This window comes from Mustelus asterias, chromosome 1, assembly GCF_964213995.1.
Source record: "Mustelus asterias chromosome 1, sMusAst1.hap1.1, whole genome shotgun sequence".
Taxonomy (NCBI): Eukaryota; Metazoa; Chordata; class Chondrichthyes; order Carcharhiniformes; family Triakidae; genus Mustelus; species Mustelus asterias.
In genome coordinates, this window is record NC_135801.1 from 178,080,925 (window position 1) to 178,097,265 (window position 16,341).

Sequence of the window (16,341 nt, forward strand, 5' to 3'; positions counted from 1 at the left end):
CTTTAAACCATTCCAGATTGGACTTTTCTTTTAATATTCACAGAGTTGGTTGACCAGTTAACCATGTTTTTAACATGTTAACATGAGCATCACTCTATGAACTGGAGCTGGCATTCAGAACTCCACTGGCCATTCCCTGGGTTAAAATCCTGGAACTCTCTCCCTAACACCCTATGGATGTACCTACGCCTCATGCACCACAGTGGTTCAAGAAGTCAGCTCACCACTATCTTCTCAAGGGTAATTAGGGATGGACAATAAATGATGACCTGGTCAGTGATGCCCTTATCCCATGAATGGATAGAAAAGAAACAACGTGGAGCTGGCAGTATAACTCAAGTTCACCAGTCCTGTTGGCAGATACTTGCAAAAAATACCTTTGGTACAAAGAGGTCCTTAAATCATGACAGGCGGATTTCACTGTAGAGAGGTGTGATGGCAACCACCCCTTTAGACCTAAAAAAGACAGCGTATTGTACTTTTGAAATTGCAAATAGTTGGAAAAATGGAAGTCCGAAGAGATTTAGGAGTTCACACAGGTTGTTAAAACATCATGAATAGGAACAGAAAATAATCAAAAAATGCCAATATCTTGCTGTTTATATTGGTGGAATCTTACAGTCCTGCCAATGGTACACTCCCATCACATGTTCCCTGACAGCGAGAGGTATGTTCAGTGGGAAACCCCATTGACAATGGTCAGACCATAAGATTCTCTAGCCAGCGAGCGGCAAGCCGCCTTCCACCGCCACGAAACACGCCACAAAGGGGGAGGAAAATCCCACTCATCGGCTAATGGAATGCTGACCTTTATATCTAGAGGACTGGAATGCAAGCGGGTAGGGGTCACACTTGAGCAATACAAAGTCCTGGTTAGACCACACGAGCAGTACTATGAGCAGTTCTGGGCACCCTCTCATTGGAAGGATAAATTGGGCTTGGAGGAAGAGCAACTGAGATTTACCAGAATGACACCTGGGGCAGAATTTTCCCATCCTGCCCACCACGGGAATTGTAGCGGGCAGGACATGGGCCATGCAAAGGTCCATTGACCTCGGGTGGAATTTTCTGGTCTTTGGGTGAGTGTGGCTGAAAAATCCCACACCTGGACTCTCAGGGTTAAAATATGAGGTGGCTACACAAACTAGGATACTATTCCCTGGAATTTAGAAGGTTAACGGGTTACTCAATCAAAGTTTCCAAGATATGAAGAGGGGGTCTAACCAGGGCTTTGTACAGCTGAGGCATAACTTCTATCTCCTGTATTCCTGTCCTTGATGTATAATGGTCAGCATTACATAACACACTTTTGGATTATTTTATTTACGTCTTCATGAAATTTTAGTGATCTGTGTACCTGAACCTCCACTGCCACGGGAGCCTAAGATTCTGGGCTTAAAGTTTATCTATTAGTGTAACAAGTAGGCTTACACTTACACTGCAATGACCTTACTGTGAAAATCTCCTAGTTGCCACACTTTGGCGCCTTTTCAGGTACACTGAGGGAGAATTTAGCATGGCCAATGCACCTAACTAGCACGTCTTTCAGACTGTGGGAGGAAACCATAGCACCCGGAGGAAACCCACGCAGACATGGGGAGAATGTGCAAACTCCACACAGACAGTCACCCAAGCCGGGAATCGAACTCGAGTCCCTGGCGCTGTGAGGCATCAGTGCTAACCACTGTGCCAACCTGCCGCCCTTTGGTAGGAGGCTGTGCAAATGAAATGAAAAGCTCATACCACAGCCCTGCAATGTTGGCAGGGCAATGATTCTGCTTTTTTTTTTACCATTTATGACAATCATTTCATGGCCATCATTGGACTTTTAAATTCCACCATCTGCCATTGTGGGATTCGAACCCACGTCCCTCAGATCATTACCCGGGGTCCCTGGATTACCAGTCAACCAGCTTAACAACGTAATTGTCACAGCACGCACTTGCTGCAACATTGACAGCCCACAACCATTTAACGGCCAATTAGTAGGTTGGTGGTGGGACTTTTCCATCAAGGAGTCTTGCGTCAGAAAGCTGCCAGCCAATCAGAGACAAGCAGATCACTGGCACATTCGGGACAGAAGTGGGTGCCATTACATTGGGATTTGAGGATATGTTCGGGGGTCCGAGGATTTGAGAGGCTATGGATATGGGACCACTCCCCCTGCCTGCCATTAGCCTGAGCAGGGAAACTCTCTCAACTGGGCATTTGACAGAGAGCCTTTTCCCACTGTTGGTTAAATCCCAGCAGAGGCAGAATGAGGCCACTTAGTGGGAATTAATTGCCCATTTAAGGAGCTCAGTTGGCCTACCTGATGCCACCACTGATATAATTGAAAAGGCAACCTTCCAACATGATGATAGTAAAATGTTTTACTCACATTCAGTCAGCGATTGAGCCAGTAAATGTTTCATAGAATCAGACAATGCATTCGGTCCATCAAGTCTGCACCAACTCTCTGACAGAGCATCTGACCCAGGTTCTATCCCTGTAACCCCATGTTTACCCCACTAATCCCCCTGCCCATATTGGGACACTAAGGCCGGAGGCTCGTAAGATCGCGCCCGAGAACAACGGAGAATGCCGTTCTGCGAGCCACTCTCGCCCTGATTTCGGGCAGGCGTGCCGGTAAAATCAAGGCCTAAGAGGCAAATTAGCATAGCCAATCAACCGAACCTGTATATCTTTGCATTGAAGTGTTGATTTGTTCTGAAATTGTGTTCGAAAATCGACTTCCCCAATCCACAGATTATCAGAAAAAGAAATGATGACACTCCAACTTGCCCTTCCTTTTTAAATTTTGTTCTTTCTGGCCGCACTCAGCGAGCAGATTAAAATTTCAGATGGGTTTGCTTCCTGCACAGGAAGTTCCTTTATTCCCACTGCAGGCCCACTTGGCACAGTTAAAACCCCATGTCCCTAATCACCAGTGACCTTTGGGAGGACCAGGGCTTGGGATTGGTTAGATGAGAAGAATCTCAGACTTATGGCCTTGCTCGCTGCAGTATCATGAGCTGCTGATTGGAGGCCCCACAGTGCAACAGGGACACACTTCAAAAGTATTTAACTGGCTGACAAGCATATTGGGACAGTCTGTGGTCGTGAATGGTGCTACATGAAAGACCTGGATAGAATGGACGTGGAGAAAAGGTCTCCATTAGTAGGAGAGATTAGGATCTGAGTGCACAGTCTCAGAGTAAAAGGATGACCCTTTAGAACCAAGATGAGGAGGAATGTTTTCAGCATTTCACACTTTAGGAAGTACCCTGTTCTATAGTTTTTTTTAGGTACAATGTGGGCAAACTCACATTTGTGCTCCGATTTCTTCCCACAGTCCAAAGTTGTGTGGGTTAGATGGACTGGCATGCTAAATTGCCCCTTAAATAGTCCCAAGATGTGTAGGTTAGGTGGATTAGTCATGGTAAATGCGCAGAGTAATGGGGATTGGATGGGAGGGAGGGCCTGGGTAAGGTGCTCTTTCGGTGAGTTAGTGCAACCCAATGGGCTGAATGGCCTTCTTCTGCACTATGGTATAAGTACTAATGCCCTTCACTCAGGCCCTAGTTTTAAGGAAGGAAATCTGCCTACATATGAAACCCACAGCGATACCCTTTGGAATGGTCCAGCAAGCTACTTAGTTCAAGGGCAATTCGGAAGGGCAACAAATGCTGACCTTGCCAGCGGCACCCACATCCCTAAAGAATAAATAAACAAAAAGGATTATTAAGCTTTGAAACTCGAGGCCACAGCCTTTACAGTTTACAATGCCGCCTGGACCCCTGTCCATATCCCTGCCTTGTCATCACTTCTCTGAATGTAGAGTATATTTAAATAATGTTTCAATTTAATTACATAGGTTGTTACATTTTGCTCTTCCAAGCCTTCATTGTTTTTGCCCGATTCAAGGAACTGATTTAAAATTCACACATGGGACATTTACACATGGGACATTTAAAAGGAGTAGTTCAGTGATCTATATTTCAATGCACAGGTTGTACTGAATAAGACAATGTGGAGGGAAGAGTCAGGACAAGGGTTGATGAAAAGTTGGATATCACGATTATTACTGAAACATAGCTTAAAATAAGGCAGGAATGGCAACCCAGCATTGCTAATAACAAGCAAACCATTCCTGTTAAAGGACTTTCATAATGCATAAAGGGTAGTGTGGGTCGGTGGCGGGGGTGGGCTGGTGTGGTGTGGGGGGAAACAAAACAGGAGTGACATTGTAGGATTGATTGAAAAAATAATCGCAGCTACCAGGAAGAAGGAGTTTCTAGAAGGATCATCAAATAAGAGCCACAAAAGTTGAAATGTGGGACAAAAATGGGGCAATCAGACTGCGGGGAGTAGATCGTAGACCGCCAAATGTTCAGAGGAAGATTGAAGTGCTAATGTTTCAGCAAAGTGCTGAGATGTACAGTAACAATAAAGAGGGACAGCAGGAGATTTCAACTACCCTGATATTTTAAAAAAAAATGCAATCAAAGTGCAGAATTTAAAAAAATAATTTCAGGAGGCTTTATTTCAGCCAGTCCAAAGCATGCACAGTAAGAGAAGCCATGATGTGGAGATGCCGACATTGGACTGGGGTGGGTACTGCAAGAAGTCTCACACCAGGTTAAAGTCCAACAGGTTTAGGATCGGTGAATCCTTCATCACCTGATAAAAGAGCAGCGCTCCAAAAGCTCGTGATACCAAATAAACCTGTTGGGCTTTGATCTGGTGTTGTGAGACTTCTTGCAGTGCAACAAAAGAAGGGATAGTTCTGGACTTCGGTTTAGGAAATGAAGTTGGCAGGAGGAAGGGATATCACTGGGACAGCATTTTGGTGAAACAGATCATAATTCAGTTAGATGCACTGTTGAAAAAGACAAACATAGGTCATGAGTAAAATTTTTAAATTTCTGGAAAGGGAAACTTCACTAAGTGGAATACGATTTGGTAAAAGTGGACTGGAAAATAGCTACTCCAAAGTAAATCAGTGTCAGAGCAGTGGGGGGCATTCAAGGAAGAGATAGAGAGGGTTCAGAACAAATATGTTCTCGTAAAATGGACCACCCTCACCCCAGTCCACCCCACCCAAGATGTCAAAGAATGTACATAGAAATATAGAAACATAGAAACTAGAAGCAGGAGTAGGCCATTCAGCCCTTCAAGCCTGCTAAGCCATTCATTTTGATCATGGCTGATCATCAACTTCAATCTCCTGATCCTGGCTTCCACCCAATATCCCTTGATCCCTTTAGCCCCAAGAGCTGCATCTAATTTCTTCTTGATGTGGAGATGTTGGCGTTGGACTGGGGTGGGCACAGTAAGAAGTCTCACAACACCAGGTTAAAGTCCAACAGGTTTATTTGGTAGCACGAGCTTTCGGAGAGTTGCCCCTTCATCAGGCCCTTCAATTGACTCACCTGATGAAGGAGCAGTGCTCCAAAATCTCGCGCTACCAAATAAACCTGTTGGACTTTAATCTGGTGTTGTGAGACTTCTGACTGTAATTTCCTCTTGAAATCACACAACGTTTTGGCCTCAACTACTTTCTGTGGTAGTGAATTCCACAGATTCACCATTTTCTGGGTGAAGAAATTTCTTCTCACCTCAGTCCTAAAAGATTTACCCCATATCCTCAAACGATGAACCCCAGTTCTGGGCATCCCACCTTCGAGAACATTTTTTCTGAATCTATCCTATCTAACACTAACTATGAGATCTCCTCTCACTCTTCTAAACTCCAGTGAATATAATCATAACCAACTTAGTCTTTCCTCATATGACAGACCTGCCACCCCAGGAATCAGCCTGGTAAACTTTTCCTGAACTCCCTCTGTAGGAAGGACATTCTTTGTCAGATAAGGTCAGATAAAACTGCGCACAATACTCCAGGTGTGGCCTCACCAACATCCTATACAATTGCAGCAAGATACCCCTATTCCTATACTCAAATCCTCTCGCTATGAAGACCAACGTACAATTTTACCTTCTTTACAGGCTGCTGTACCTGCATACAGAGTAGGATAAGGCAAAAAAGTTTTTTAAAAGTCAAGCCTTAATCTTCTATACTTGAAGAATTACAAACATAAATCTATAAAACACACTGCATGAAATTTGCATCAAAGCGCAGTATCTTATTCTGTTTTTCAGATAATGCTATTTGTTGTTCCAATGTCAATGTCTGAAGCCAATGTAAACAACCTTGTAAACCATAGTTTAATAACTGTCAGCACAACAGAAGCACTGATGTGCTGAATTGAAATCTTTGCCAATTTTTGGCAAGTCGCCATTTCACTGCACATGTTGTTTATATTATCTTATTACATGGTTGCACAAAATAACAATAATTGAACAAGACAAACTCACATCATGGGGCAAGTCAAGAATTTTGACCTTGCAATCATCATGTAGCATCTGAAGAATTAATACCCAGATTCACACACTTATTCTCATGGGAAGGGGCCACCTTTAATGAACTTGAAAAGTAATGTCCGAGGCAATTTGAGATGGTTCACATGATAAGATCTTTTATATATGCACCACTGTTATTTATAAGTGTTCTTTTTTAACTTTTATTCAATGTCTCCTCTGCAGATAGAGGCACTATTGATAAAGCCAACATATTATACCCATCCCTCGTTGCCCATGGGAAGGTGGTTTTGGGTCATAACATAGAAAGATAGAAACTAGAAGCAGGAGTAGACCATTCGGCCCTTCGAGCCTGCTCTGCCATTCATTTTGATCATGGCTGATCATCAAATTCAATATCCTGATCCCCCCTTCCTCCTATATCCCTTGATCTCTTCAGATTCTAAGCTATATCTACTTTCTTCTTGAAATCACATAGTGTTTTGGCCTCAACTACTTTCTGCCATAGTAAATTCCATACATTCACCCCACTCTGGGTGAAGAAATTTATCCTCACCTGAGTTCTAAAAGGTTTACCCCTTATCCTCAAACTATGACCCTTAATTCTGGACACTGCACCATCGGAAACATTCTTTCTGAATCTGCCTGTTTAATCCTGTTAAAATTATATAAGTTTCTATGAGATCCACTCTCATTCTTCTAAACTCCAATGAATATAACCCTAGCCGACTTAGTCTCTCCTCATATGACAGACCTGCCATCCCAGGGATCAGTCTGGTAAGCCTTCACTGTGCTCCCTCTATAGCAAGGACATCCTTCCTCAGATAAGTGTCTTCTTCTGGAACCATTTTAAAACGTGCAGTTATGGTTTTTCGATCGTGCTATTCAGTCAGGAGTTCAAGGATTTTGATCAAGCAGCAATAGAGGAACAATGGTAAATTTCCAGGGGGGTGGTATCATAGTGGTAATTTTTTAAAAAATCATTCAAGGGTGTCACTGGCAAGGCCAGCATTTATTGTGCATTCCTAATTGCGCTTGAGAAGATGGTGGTGAGCTGCCTTCTGGAACCGCTGTAGTCTATGTGGTGTAGGTACACCCACAGTGCTGTTGAGAGAGAATTCCAGGATTTTGACCCAGCGACAGTGAAGGAATGGCAATATATTTCCAAGTCAGGATGGTGAGTGGCTTGGTGGGGAATGTTCAGGTGGAATTGTGCCCATGTCTCTGCTGCTCTTGTCTATCTATATAGTAGTTGTCCTGGATTAGGAAGATGCTGCCTTATTATTTTTCATTATTTTATTTTTCAATTCTTCTCTGCCTTGCTCCGTCTCCTTCTTAAGTGAGTGGCCAGGTAACCCGTCAATTTCTCATTCTGCTTTCTCCTTGTTGTCACTCTATCCACACTGAGGTCAGGGAGAGTGAGTGTGTTGATTCACTCCAGCTTTTTCCCTCCTGCCTCTGTATGGCTATCATGAGATTTTTCTTTGCCATCTCTTTCATGTCATGACCAATATTGAGAAGTCAACACATGAACAATTAAGGGGTCAACAATACACACCCCGATACTCTTTGACACACACTATTAAAATGCTAGCTTGCACTGTGTCCTCCTAAACACTTCTTTCTCTTATCACTGGCAGACCTTGGTGGTAGCAAGTTTCCATGCAAAGCTGCAGTGAGATTCTGAAATCTCTTTATCAGTAATGGTTAGATCACAATGTAAAGTCCAATAAACGAAATGTACTGGAAATCCAAAACCAACAAAAAGTTTTAGAATATACACATTTCAGACGATTAAAGTGCATGCAGAGGACCTTAGTACAGGCACTTAAATTATGTGTTATGTTTGTCAAGGACAATCATTTCATCCATTAATTTATAGAACCATAGAAAATTACAGCTCAGAAACAGGCCTTTTGGCCCTTCTTGTCTGTGCCGAACCATTTTATGCCTCGTCCCACTGACCTGCACTTGGACCATATCCCTCCACACCCCTCTCATCCATGAACCCGTCCAAGTTTTTCTTAAATGTTAAAAGTGACAAGGGGAAATGTTAAAAGCCTTGTCAAGCCAAGTGTTCCCCTTAGTTGAAGGATCAGTTGAAGGATCAGTTATGAAGGGTCACAAGTTAAAAGTGAGGGGTGGGAGGTTTAGGGGGAATTTGAGGAAAAACGTTTTTACCCAGAGGGTGGTGACGGTCTGGAATGCACTGCCTGGGAGGGTGGTGGAGGCGGGATGCCTCACATCCTTTAAAAAGTACCTGAATGAGTACTTGGCACGCCATAACATTCAAGGCTATGGACCAAGTGCTGGTAAGTGGGATTAGGTAGGCAGGTCATGGCCTTTCATGCATTGGTGCAGACTTGATGGGCTGAAGGGCCTCTTCTGCACTGTAGTATTCTGTGACTGTGATTCTGATTCTAACAGTTGCCGTAGGTTTGGATGACAGCGTTTTCTCAAATTCATCTTATCCTTATCTGCTGCCATTGACAGTGATGATTGCTGAAACCCAATTTCAACAAACTAGTTCGATACTAAAGATGTCAGCTCCTTTTCATTCTGTTCTCTACGGTTTTAATTTATGTGGCTTACTGGAGTTCAATTTGTATATTTTTAATATATCATTGCTGATTGCTGAATGTTTGGTGTCAATATGGTGTTTATAATTTTCTTCGTACAATTAAACTTGCAAGGCAGCCAATGACAGCCACAATGGCAGCTTACAGTGTTCTGCCTCTAACAAGGTCCCAAGGTGTTTCTCAGAAGCATTATCATCACAGAATAGAATCATAGCATCTCTGCAATGCAGAAGAGGCCTTTCAGCCCATCAAGCCTGCACTGACTCTCTGACAGAATATCTTACCCAGTCCCTCTCCCTGTTACCCCATACATTTAACATGGCCAATCCACCTAACCTGCACATCTTTTGGACTTTGTATCAAACAACGCACCTCAGACATACTCTCTTCCACCTTCTTCCGTCAGGAAAAAGATACAAAAGTCTGAGGTCATGTACCAACTGACTCAAAAGCAGCTTCTTCCCTGCTGCTATCAGACTTTTGAATGGACCTACCTTGCATTAAGTTGATCTTTCTCTACGCCTTAGCTATGACTGTACCACTACATTCTGCACCCTCTCCTTTCCTTCTCTATGTACAGTATGCTTTGTATAGTGCGCAAGAAACAACACTTTTCACTGTATGCTAATTCATGTGACAATAATAAATCAAATCAAATCAAAACAGCAAGATGGAACAAGAATCAGGTGAGGAGATATTAGAGCAGATGACGTAGAGTTAAGGAGTGCCCAAACTAAATCTTTGGGTTTTTTTTCGCAATGTTAAGCTGCCAAAAAAAAAATGGCAATGGCATTCTCTATTTATCTTACTTGCCAATGTGCCTTCTACAGAACATAAGAGAGTTTAAACTTCCTCAAATTTGTTTTACGAAGGAGGGGAGATGAAGAGAATTGTCTTCTATACATTGGGATGTTATGATCTGGAATGCACTGCCTGAAAGGGTTGGTGGAAATAAACTCAATAGTAATTTTCAGAAGAGAATCGGATGAATGTGTGAAAAAAGGGCAAAGAAGTATATAGGATGGTAGGGAACGAGCTGGAGGAGTTGGACTGATTAGATATGCCTTTGGAAGAGCTGGCATTGACACCATGGGCCGAATGGCCTCCGAATCCGCTCTGTGATCCTATGAAATTCTGAAGAACTGCATCATTGCATCGATATGACTACATCACTTTTCTCACCCGTTATTCTTTTGAACCATCTACCTAAGATTGAGAACTTTGCACTGTGTCACAGCGACTTCCGTGATACGTGAGTACATAGTCTAATCTTGTCCAAACTTGCTTTATATATAATCCTTACATGCAGCATGGGTTGAGCACTATAATCCTATTGAATTGGAATCCAAGTGATGAAGAGTTAACTAGCCCCAAAATGTACCGACTATTTCACTCCAATGGTGAATTAGATTCCAATCCAGGTTCGTCGGATAGCAAGTCACTTTGATTTGGTTCTAAATTATCTACATATTTTTTGGATGTCTGTAATTCAATCTTTACTCCTTGGTGCCACAGAAAATTGTAATAAACTGAAACCTAATAATGAAGTTCGGAGTTCCGATCACCAAAACATGAATGTTACTTCTCGCCTGGATGTCGAATGCACCGCTCGTCTCCTATTGTACTTCAATTAGTCTAACATGAAACCAGCAATGGACAAAATACACATTAAAAAGGGCCCCGTAAGGGATAAGTAAATAAAATACTTGCACGTTTACAGCACATTTTAAGGTCACAGGGTCTGTTACAGTCTATGAATATAGACTGAATATTGAAACGTATATGAAGTACTGTCTCTTTCTACTGTCGAAAATAAAAATCTGTTAACAAAGGGCATCTAAATGTCTAGTAACTCTGCTAAAAACGCGTTTCGTGTTAAGCCCAGTCTGGATTTGTTCAGAAAGAAATTAAAATCCTTACTAAAAAGTGTAATGGGTAAAAGAATCTAGAAACCAAAAAATATAGTATAGTAGGGGAAATGGATTTCAAAAGAGAAGGGGTCCTCTTAATCAACTTTACTGGATTCTTCAAAGCTTAATAGAAAGTGTAATATACTTGGATTTTCAAGAGATGCGCGATAAGGTCCACCATTGTAGGCTTAGGTCAGAGCATGTGGAGTCAAAATGAACAGCAAGGTGGTTCCAAAGCAAGTAACAGAATAAGGGCTAAGTGCGGTTAACTCAACGAGGCAAGAGATGGGATGTGGTGTTCCACGGGAATCGGTGCTGGACCCTGTTAATTAACGTGTCGGGTATTGAAAGAACAGTTTCTAAATTTGGAATGCCACCAAGTTGGGAGGTATAGCTAATACAAAGGATAGAGGTTACCAAATATTTGAATCAAAGAAGACATTAATAAATTCACAGAATGGGCACAAACTGAGAAAGTAGTTTCAGTGTAACTAAATGTCAGGTGGCGTAGTTTGGAAGGAAGAATAAGGAGGATTATATTCACTGGAGTTTAGAAGAGTGAGAGGGGATCTCAGGAATTTATAAAATTCTAACAGGATTAGAAACGGTCGATTCAGAAAGAATGTCCCCAATGTGGGGGAGTGCAAACCTAGAGGTCATAGTTTGAGGGTGAGGGGAAAACCTTTTAGAGCTGAGGTGAGGAGAAATTTCTTCACCCAGAGAGTGGTGAATGTGTGGAATTCACTACCACTGAAAGTAGCTGAGGCCAAAAGGTTGTCATTTTAAGAAATTAGATATAGCTCTTGGGGCTAAAGGGATCAAGGGATATGGGCGAAAGGGGGATCAGGATATTGAATTTGATGATCAGCCATGATCAAAATGAATGGTGGAGCAGGCTGGAAGGGCCGAATGTCCTACTCCTGCTTCTAGTTTATGTGTTTCTATGTAACTCCCAAAGGATAATAAGGTTCGGAATGGGATCGGGGAGCTGAGGAAACCGGGGTCACAGATCCATAAATCACTAAAGGATTTCTTCTTTTAAAAAAACTACAAAAATTAGTGATTCTAGTTAGTAAGGCAAACCAAGCACTGGGATTCATTTGTAGAGAAACAGAATTTGGGAATTACGTTCGACTTGTTTCAAAGTTCAATGAGAAAACGCAACTCTACAGTTCTGCCCTCCGTATTATAAAAACAAAGACCAGAGACATTGGGGATGGCGACAGACGAGATTCTCTACAATGGCAACAGAGCTGAACGGATATTTAGTCCAGAAAATGGAACGCTGAGGGGGTAACTTTCTAGAAGTCTTTATGTTAATAAAATGGTTTGATGTAGAGAAAATGTTTCTACTTGTGGGGGGCGGTGGGGGGCGAGTACCAAAGTAAAGGTTAGAAATAAAAACAGACAACGCTGGAAAATTTTGCTTTTATCTAAAGGTAGAATAATAAATCCAGTGGAGAAAGTTATTTACCCAGTAAGAATGTGGAAGACATAACTCAATAGTTGAAGCAGAGAGCATCGCTACATTTCAGGGGAAGATAGATAAGGGTGATTATAGAGTGGGATGAGGTTGTTGTAGAGAGTAAACACCAGCACTGCCCAATTGTCCTGATTGGGATCTGTGCGGGAGACATAGCCGTCAAACACAGTACAATATAAATTATAGAATGACATAACATAAACATACCAGATTAGGAAAACAGAAATGTCTGCTATTGTGACCTGCAAACAAACAGGCAGATTTCTCTGTTAAAATAGCAGAGGAGTTTGATTGGAATGGGTTCAGCGAGGCAAAGAATTACTGAACGGAGGTGGGAAGATGGAGTGAAGATACAGAGAAAGGTAGGACAAGTTTAAGGCACCCTCCTGTTTCTATATTCCTTATCTTCCCGTGCGCCGAGCCTTCACATGATAGTAACTCGGTGTATAATTCTCAACATGAGAAACAAGTGCTGCTCCCTCTATATATTCAGTGGAACTAATCTCGGAGGTTGGGTGTCTCCATCTAAGCCATCCCGAATCTGTCCTCCGCGCTCCTGCATTCATTCTGGGGAGTGGGCTGGGAGTTGGAATTAACGACGGGGTGGTATGTGTGTGTGTGTGTGTGTGCAGTCAGTATCAATCGCGCCAGTGAGCATGTTTTAATAACATGGATGGGGTGGCGGGGGGGAGGTAGTTGGATGTTTCCTCTCGGCTGCTTCGCATAAAGTTGAGCGGATTATACGCCGCAGTGAAATGTGTACCATCCCTCGCCAGGTGCCCAGCCGTAGTTGCAATCCAACTGGACATGAGGCAACCATTTGTGTGGGGAAAAAAGTCCACAACAGACCTTAAAATAAGTGAACCGCAGCCCCTGACACTTCCGCGGAACGATGGCACGGAGCTAGATACCATGAATTAGTCAAAGTGACAGGACGTGATGGGAAATAGTGAGGCTTCCAAATGAGTTTTGGCATTGGAGTGAGGGTTGGAAGGTTGGAATGGTGACATGCATATTGGGCAGTGTTTGGGTCCTGAGTTTTGGCTTGTGGCCCGGATATCTCTCACTCAGGTTAGAAGGTGCAGTAGAGGCGGAGTAGCTGATAATCCCCTTGCTGTGTCTGCTGGTGGACACTTGAATAATGGGCTGCAAAAAAGAGTAGTGAGAATTTGAAAGTCTAGAATCAGAGGATGTTGCAATAACAGATTCACATCCAGCTGCTCTACACTGCGGTTAGTTGGATTTGAAGCTATCTCCATCTCTCTGATAAACCCAATTTAACATTGGGCCGAATGGCCTCCTTCTGCACTGTCGGGATTGTAAAATATTCTATAATATTCCATATGTATTGATATTCTATGATAAGCCATGATATTCTATGATATGATATATGCTAAGATATTCTATGATATTCCATGATATGTATGGATATTCTATGATAAGCCATGATCTTCTACGATATGATATATGCTAAGATATTCTATGATATTCCATGATATGCCATGATATGCTACGATATTCTATGATATTCTATGATATTCTATGATATGCTATCAGATTCTATGATATTCTGTATGCTATGATAGTCTATGATATGCTATTATATGCTACGATATTCTATGATCTGCTGATATTCTATGATATGCTATGATATTCCATGATTTGCTACGATATTCTATGATAGTTTATGATATGCTATTATATGCTACGATATTCTATATGCTATGATACGCTATGATATACTATTATATCTGCGCTATTCTATAATAAGCTATGATAATATGAAGGAGAAAGACAAATCTGTCAGATGAAAGCATGTTACAGCATCTTAACATCGCCTGGGGTGAGCTATTGGAGCAGTTGGCTCTACCTACCCAGCGGTAAAATGGTGAAAAAGGGAAGCCAGCAGAGAATGAAGACGCCCACCACGATGCCCAGAGTTTTGGCTGCTTTCTTCTCCCGGGAGAACTTGAGGAGCCTCATGGAGAGAGAGCTGCGGAACTGCTGCCCCTTGTTCTTGAAGGTGGAGCTGGGCTCGTCCATCACACTCTTACAGTGGATCCTGAGGACCACCTCCATGGTCTTGCTCCTCTCCCTCTTCACCCCGGCCTCCAGGCTCTTGGTGGTCCTCCTGGCCACGATGTAGATCCGGCAGTACATGACCAGGATCACCATGAGGGGGAGATAGAAGGAGAAGAGCGAGGAGAACAAGGCGTAGCCCGGCTCCTCGGTGATGCTGCAAACTGTCTCATCGTCCGGAGCCGGCTCCTTCCAGCCCAGCAGGGGACCCACCGAGATGACAATGGAGGAGACCCAGAGGAGGATGAGAATCCACACCGCCTTCTTCTCAGTCATGATGGTGGGGTAGCGCAGAGAGTAGCGTACGCCGATATATCGATCGATGGAAATGATACAGAGGCTCATGATGGAGGCGGTGCAACACAGCACATCCACAGCAGCCCACATATCGCAGAAGATCCTCCCGAAAGCCCAGTAGCCGAACACCTCCAGGCTAGCAGAGAAGGGCAGAATGGTCGTGCTGAGCAGCAGGTCGGCGATGGCCAGGTTAATGATGAAATAGTTGGTCACCGTTTGCAGGTGCCGGTTACACGCCACCGACAAGATGACCATAATGTTGCCCAGGATGGCGAAGAGGATGAAGGCGCCCAGAACCACCCCCAGCGCCACCGCTTGGTTGGCATCTCGCTCCCCTGGCTCGCCCCCCGACCGGTTCTGGGCATAGCCGGGGGGCAGGCCGGAGATCAGCACCGTGGCGTTGCCCGCTTCCCTCGAATAGTTTCCACTGGAGCTCTGATTAGTGAACGGAGAAAAAGTCATCTTAGAAAAGCTGCCTTCTCCATGTGAATGGGAGTTGAGCAAGTTCAGGGCGATGTCCCCACACTCACTGCATGGCACCCTGTGCAAAGTACCTCCAAGCAGTATCCACAATACCCCCCAGTGCAGGCAGATTCAAAAAACACCACCATGATCTGGTGGAACACTTGTCCAAGTTCCCCTCTCTCCCAGCTTGCTCGGTATGGACATCAGCTCCCGTTACATTTTCTTCCTCCATTCCATCTTCCATGGAATTTCGCCTGCAACTTTTTTTTGTCCACTACCCGGTCTGAAATGTCAGCATCTTCCAAACCATCCCAGGTTAATAAAAGCTCCCCCACACTCTCTCTCTCTCTCTCTCACACACACTCACATACAGACTCACAGAGACACAAAGAGAGACCCACAGACACACACCCGTAAGAAATACCGCACAGACTGACCACTAATGAAAATCTGTCCAAACAGTTGGATGCGGGAGCCCTCAATATCACTTTTCAATCACTTTAAACCTCGCCTCCTCGGGATGGTCCAGACGTCACGGATTCTGAGCGACTGGGGAGAGAGAGAGACAGAGAGAGAAAAGAGAGAGACAGAGAACACTGATAGAGGGCAGCAGAGATCTGACTGTGGAGGCACGGGGCCGGACAAGCAACAGATCAACAGGTTGCCAAATGGCCAACTGTGAAACCTGAAAGGTGTTTTTCATTTATATTCTCCTCTCTTGTGAAGTATTTGAAGTGGCCACTATGTCAATCTTGAACCTTATCCTTTCTGTTAGCTTTTCCAACTTAACCCCACATCTCTTCAGTTTTTGTTTGGTTTAACTGAGATTTCAAATGGTTTTAAATACTGATAATGGTTTCTATCGTTCAATAATCCTTGTCTAACCCTAATTCACGACTCAATGTTGTTCCTCGCCGCCGCACAGAGGGCACCAGTCCCCGGATGACAAGTTGACTGTTAAGTGCTCTCTGGCTCCCGGGCTGTTTCTATTTTAATAAGACTTCAATACTTTGTTTAATAACACGATGGATGTCCACTACTGCGAAGACCACTAGCACACTGGCTCCGGCTGTGTTTGCAAGGCATGTAGAGAACACGAGGAGAGTTTCAATTCGGAAGGAAATTATTAACTCTCAAAGCTTCCAGTTTTAATCGTCCGAATTGG

The 16,341-nt window shown here is 43.4% G+C and overlaps 1 protein-coding gene across 1 annotated transcript in view; it reads right to left on the reverse strand.

The window, feature by feature from the left end:
- The window catches only part of adra1d (adrenoceptor alpha 1D), a 37,996-nt gene extending 22,747 nt beyond the window's left edge, over positions 1 to 15,249 (reverse strand). The window contains exon 1 of the mRNA XM_078229314.1: positions 14,210 to 15,249. Within this exon, the coding sequence (XP_078085440.1) occupies positions 14,210 to 15,173 (964 nt within the window). The 5' untranslated portion in view covers positions 15,174 to 15,249. The remainder of the gene's footprint in view (positions 1 to 14,209) is intronic.
- Between the last annotated feature and the right edge of the window lie 1,092 nt (positions 15,250 to 16,341).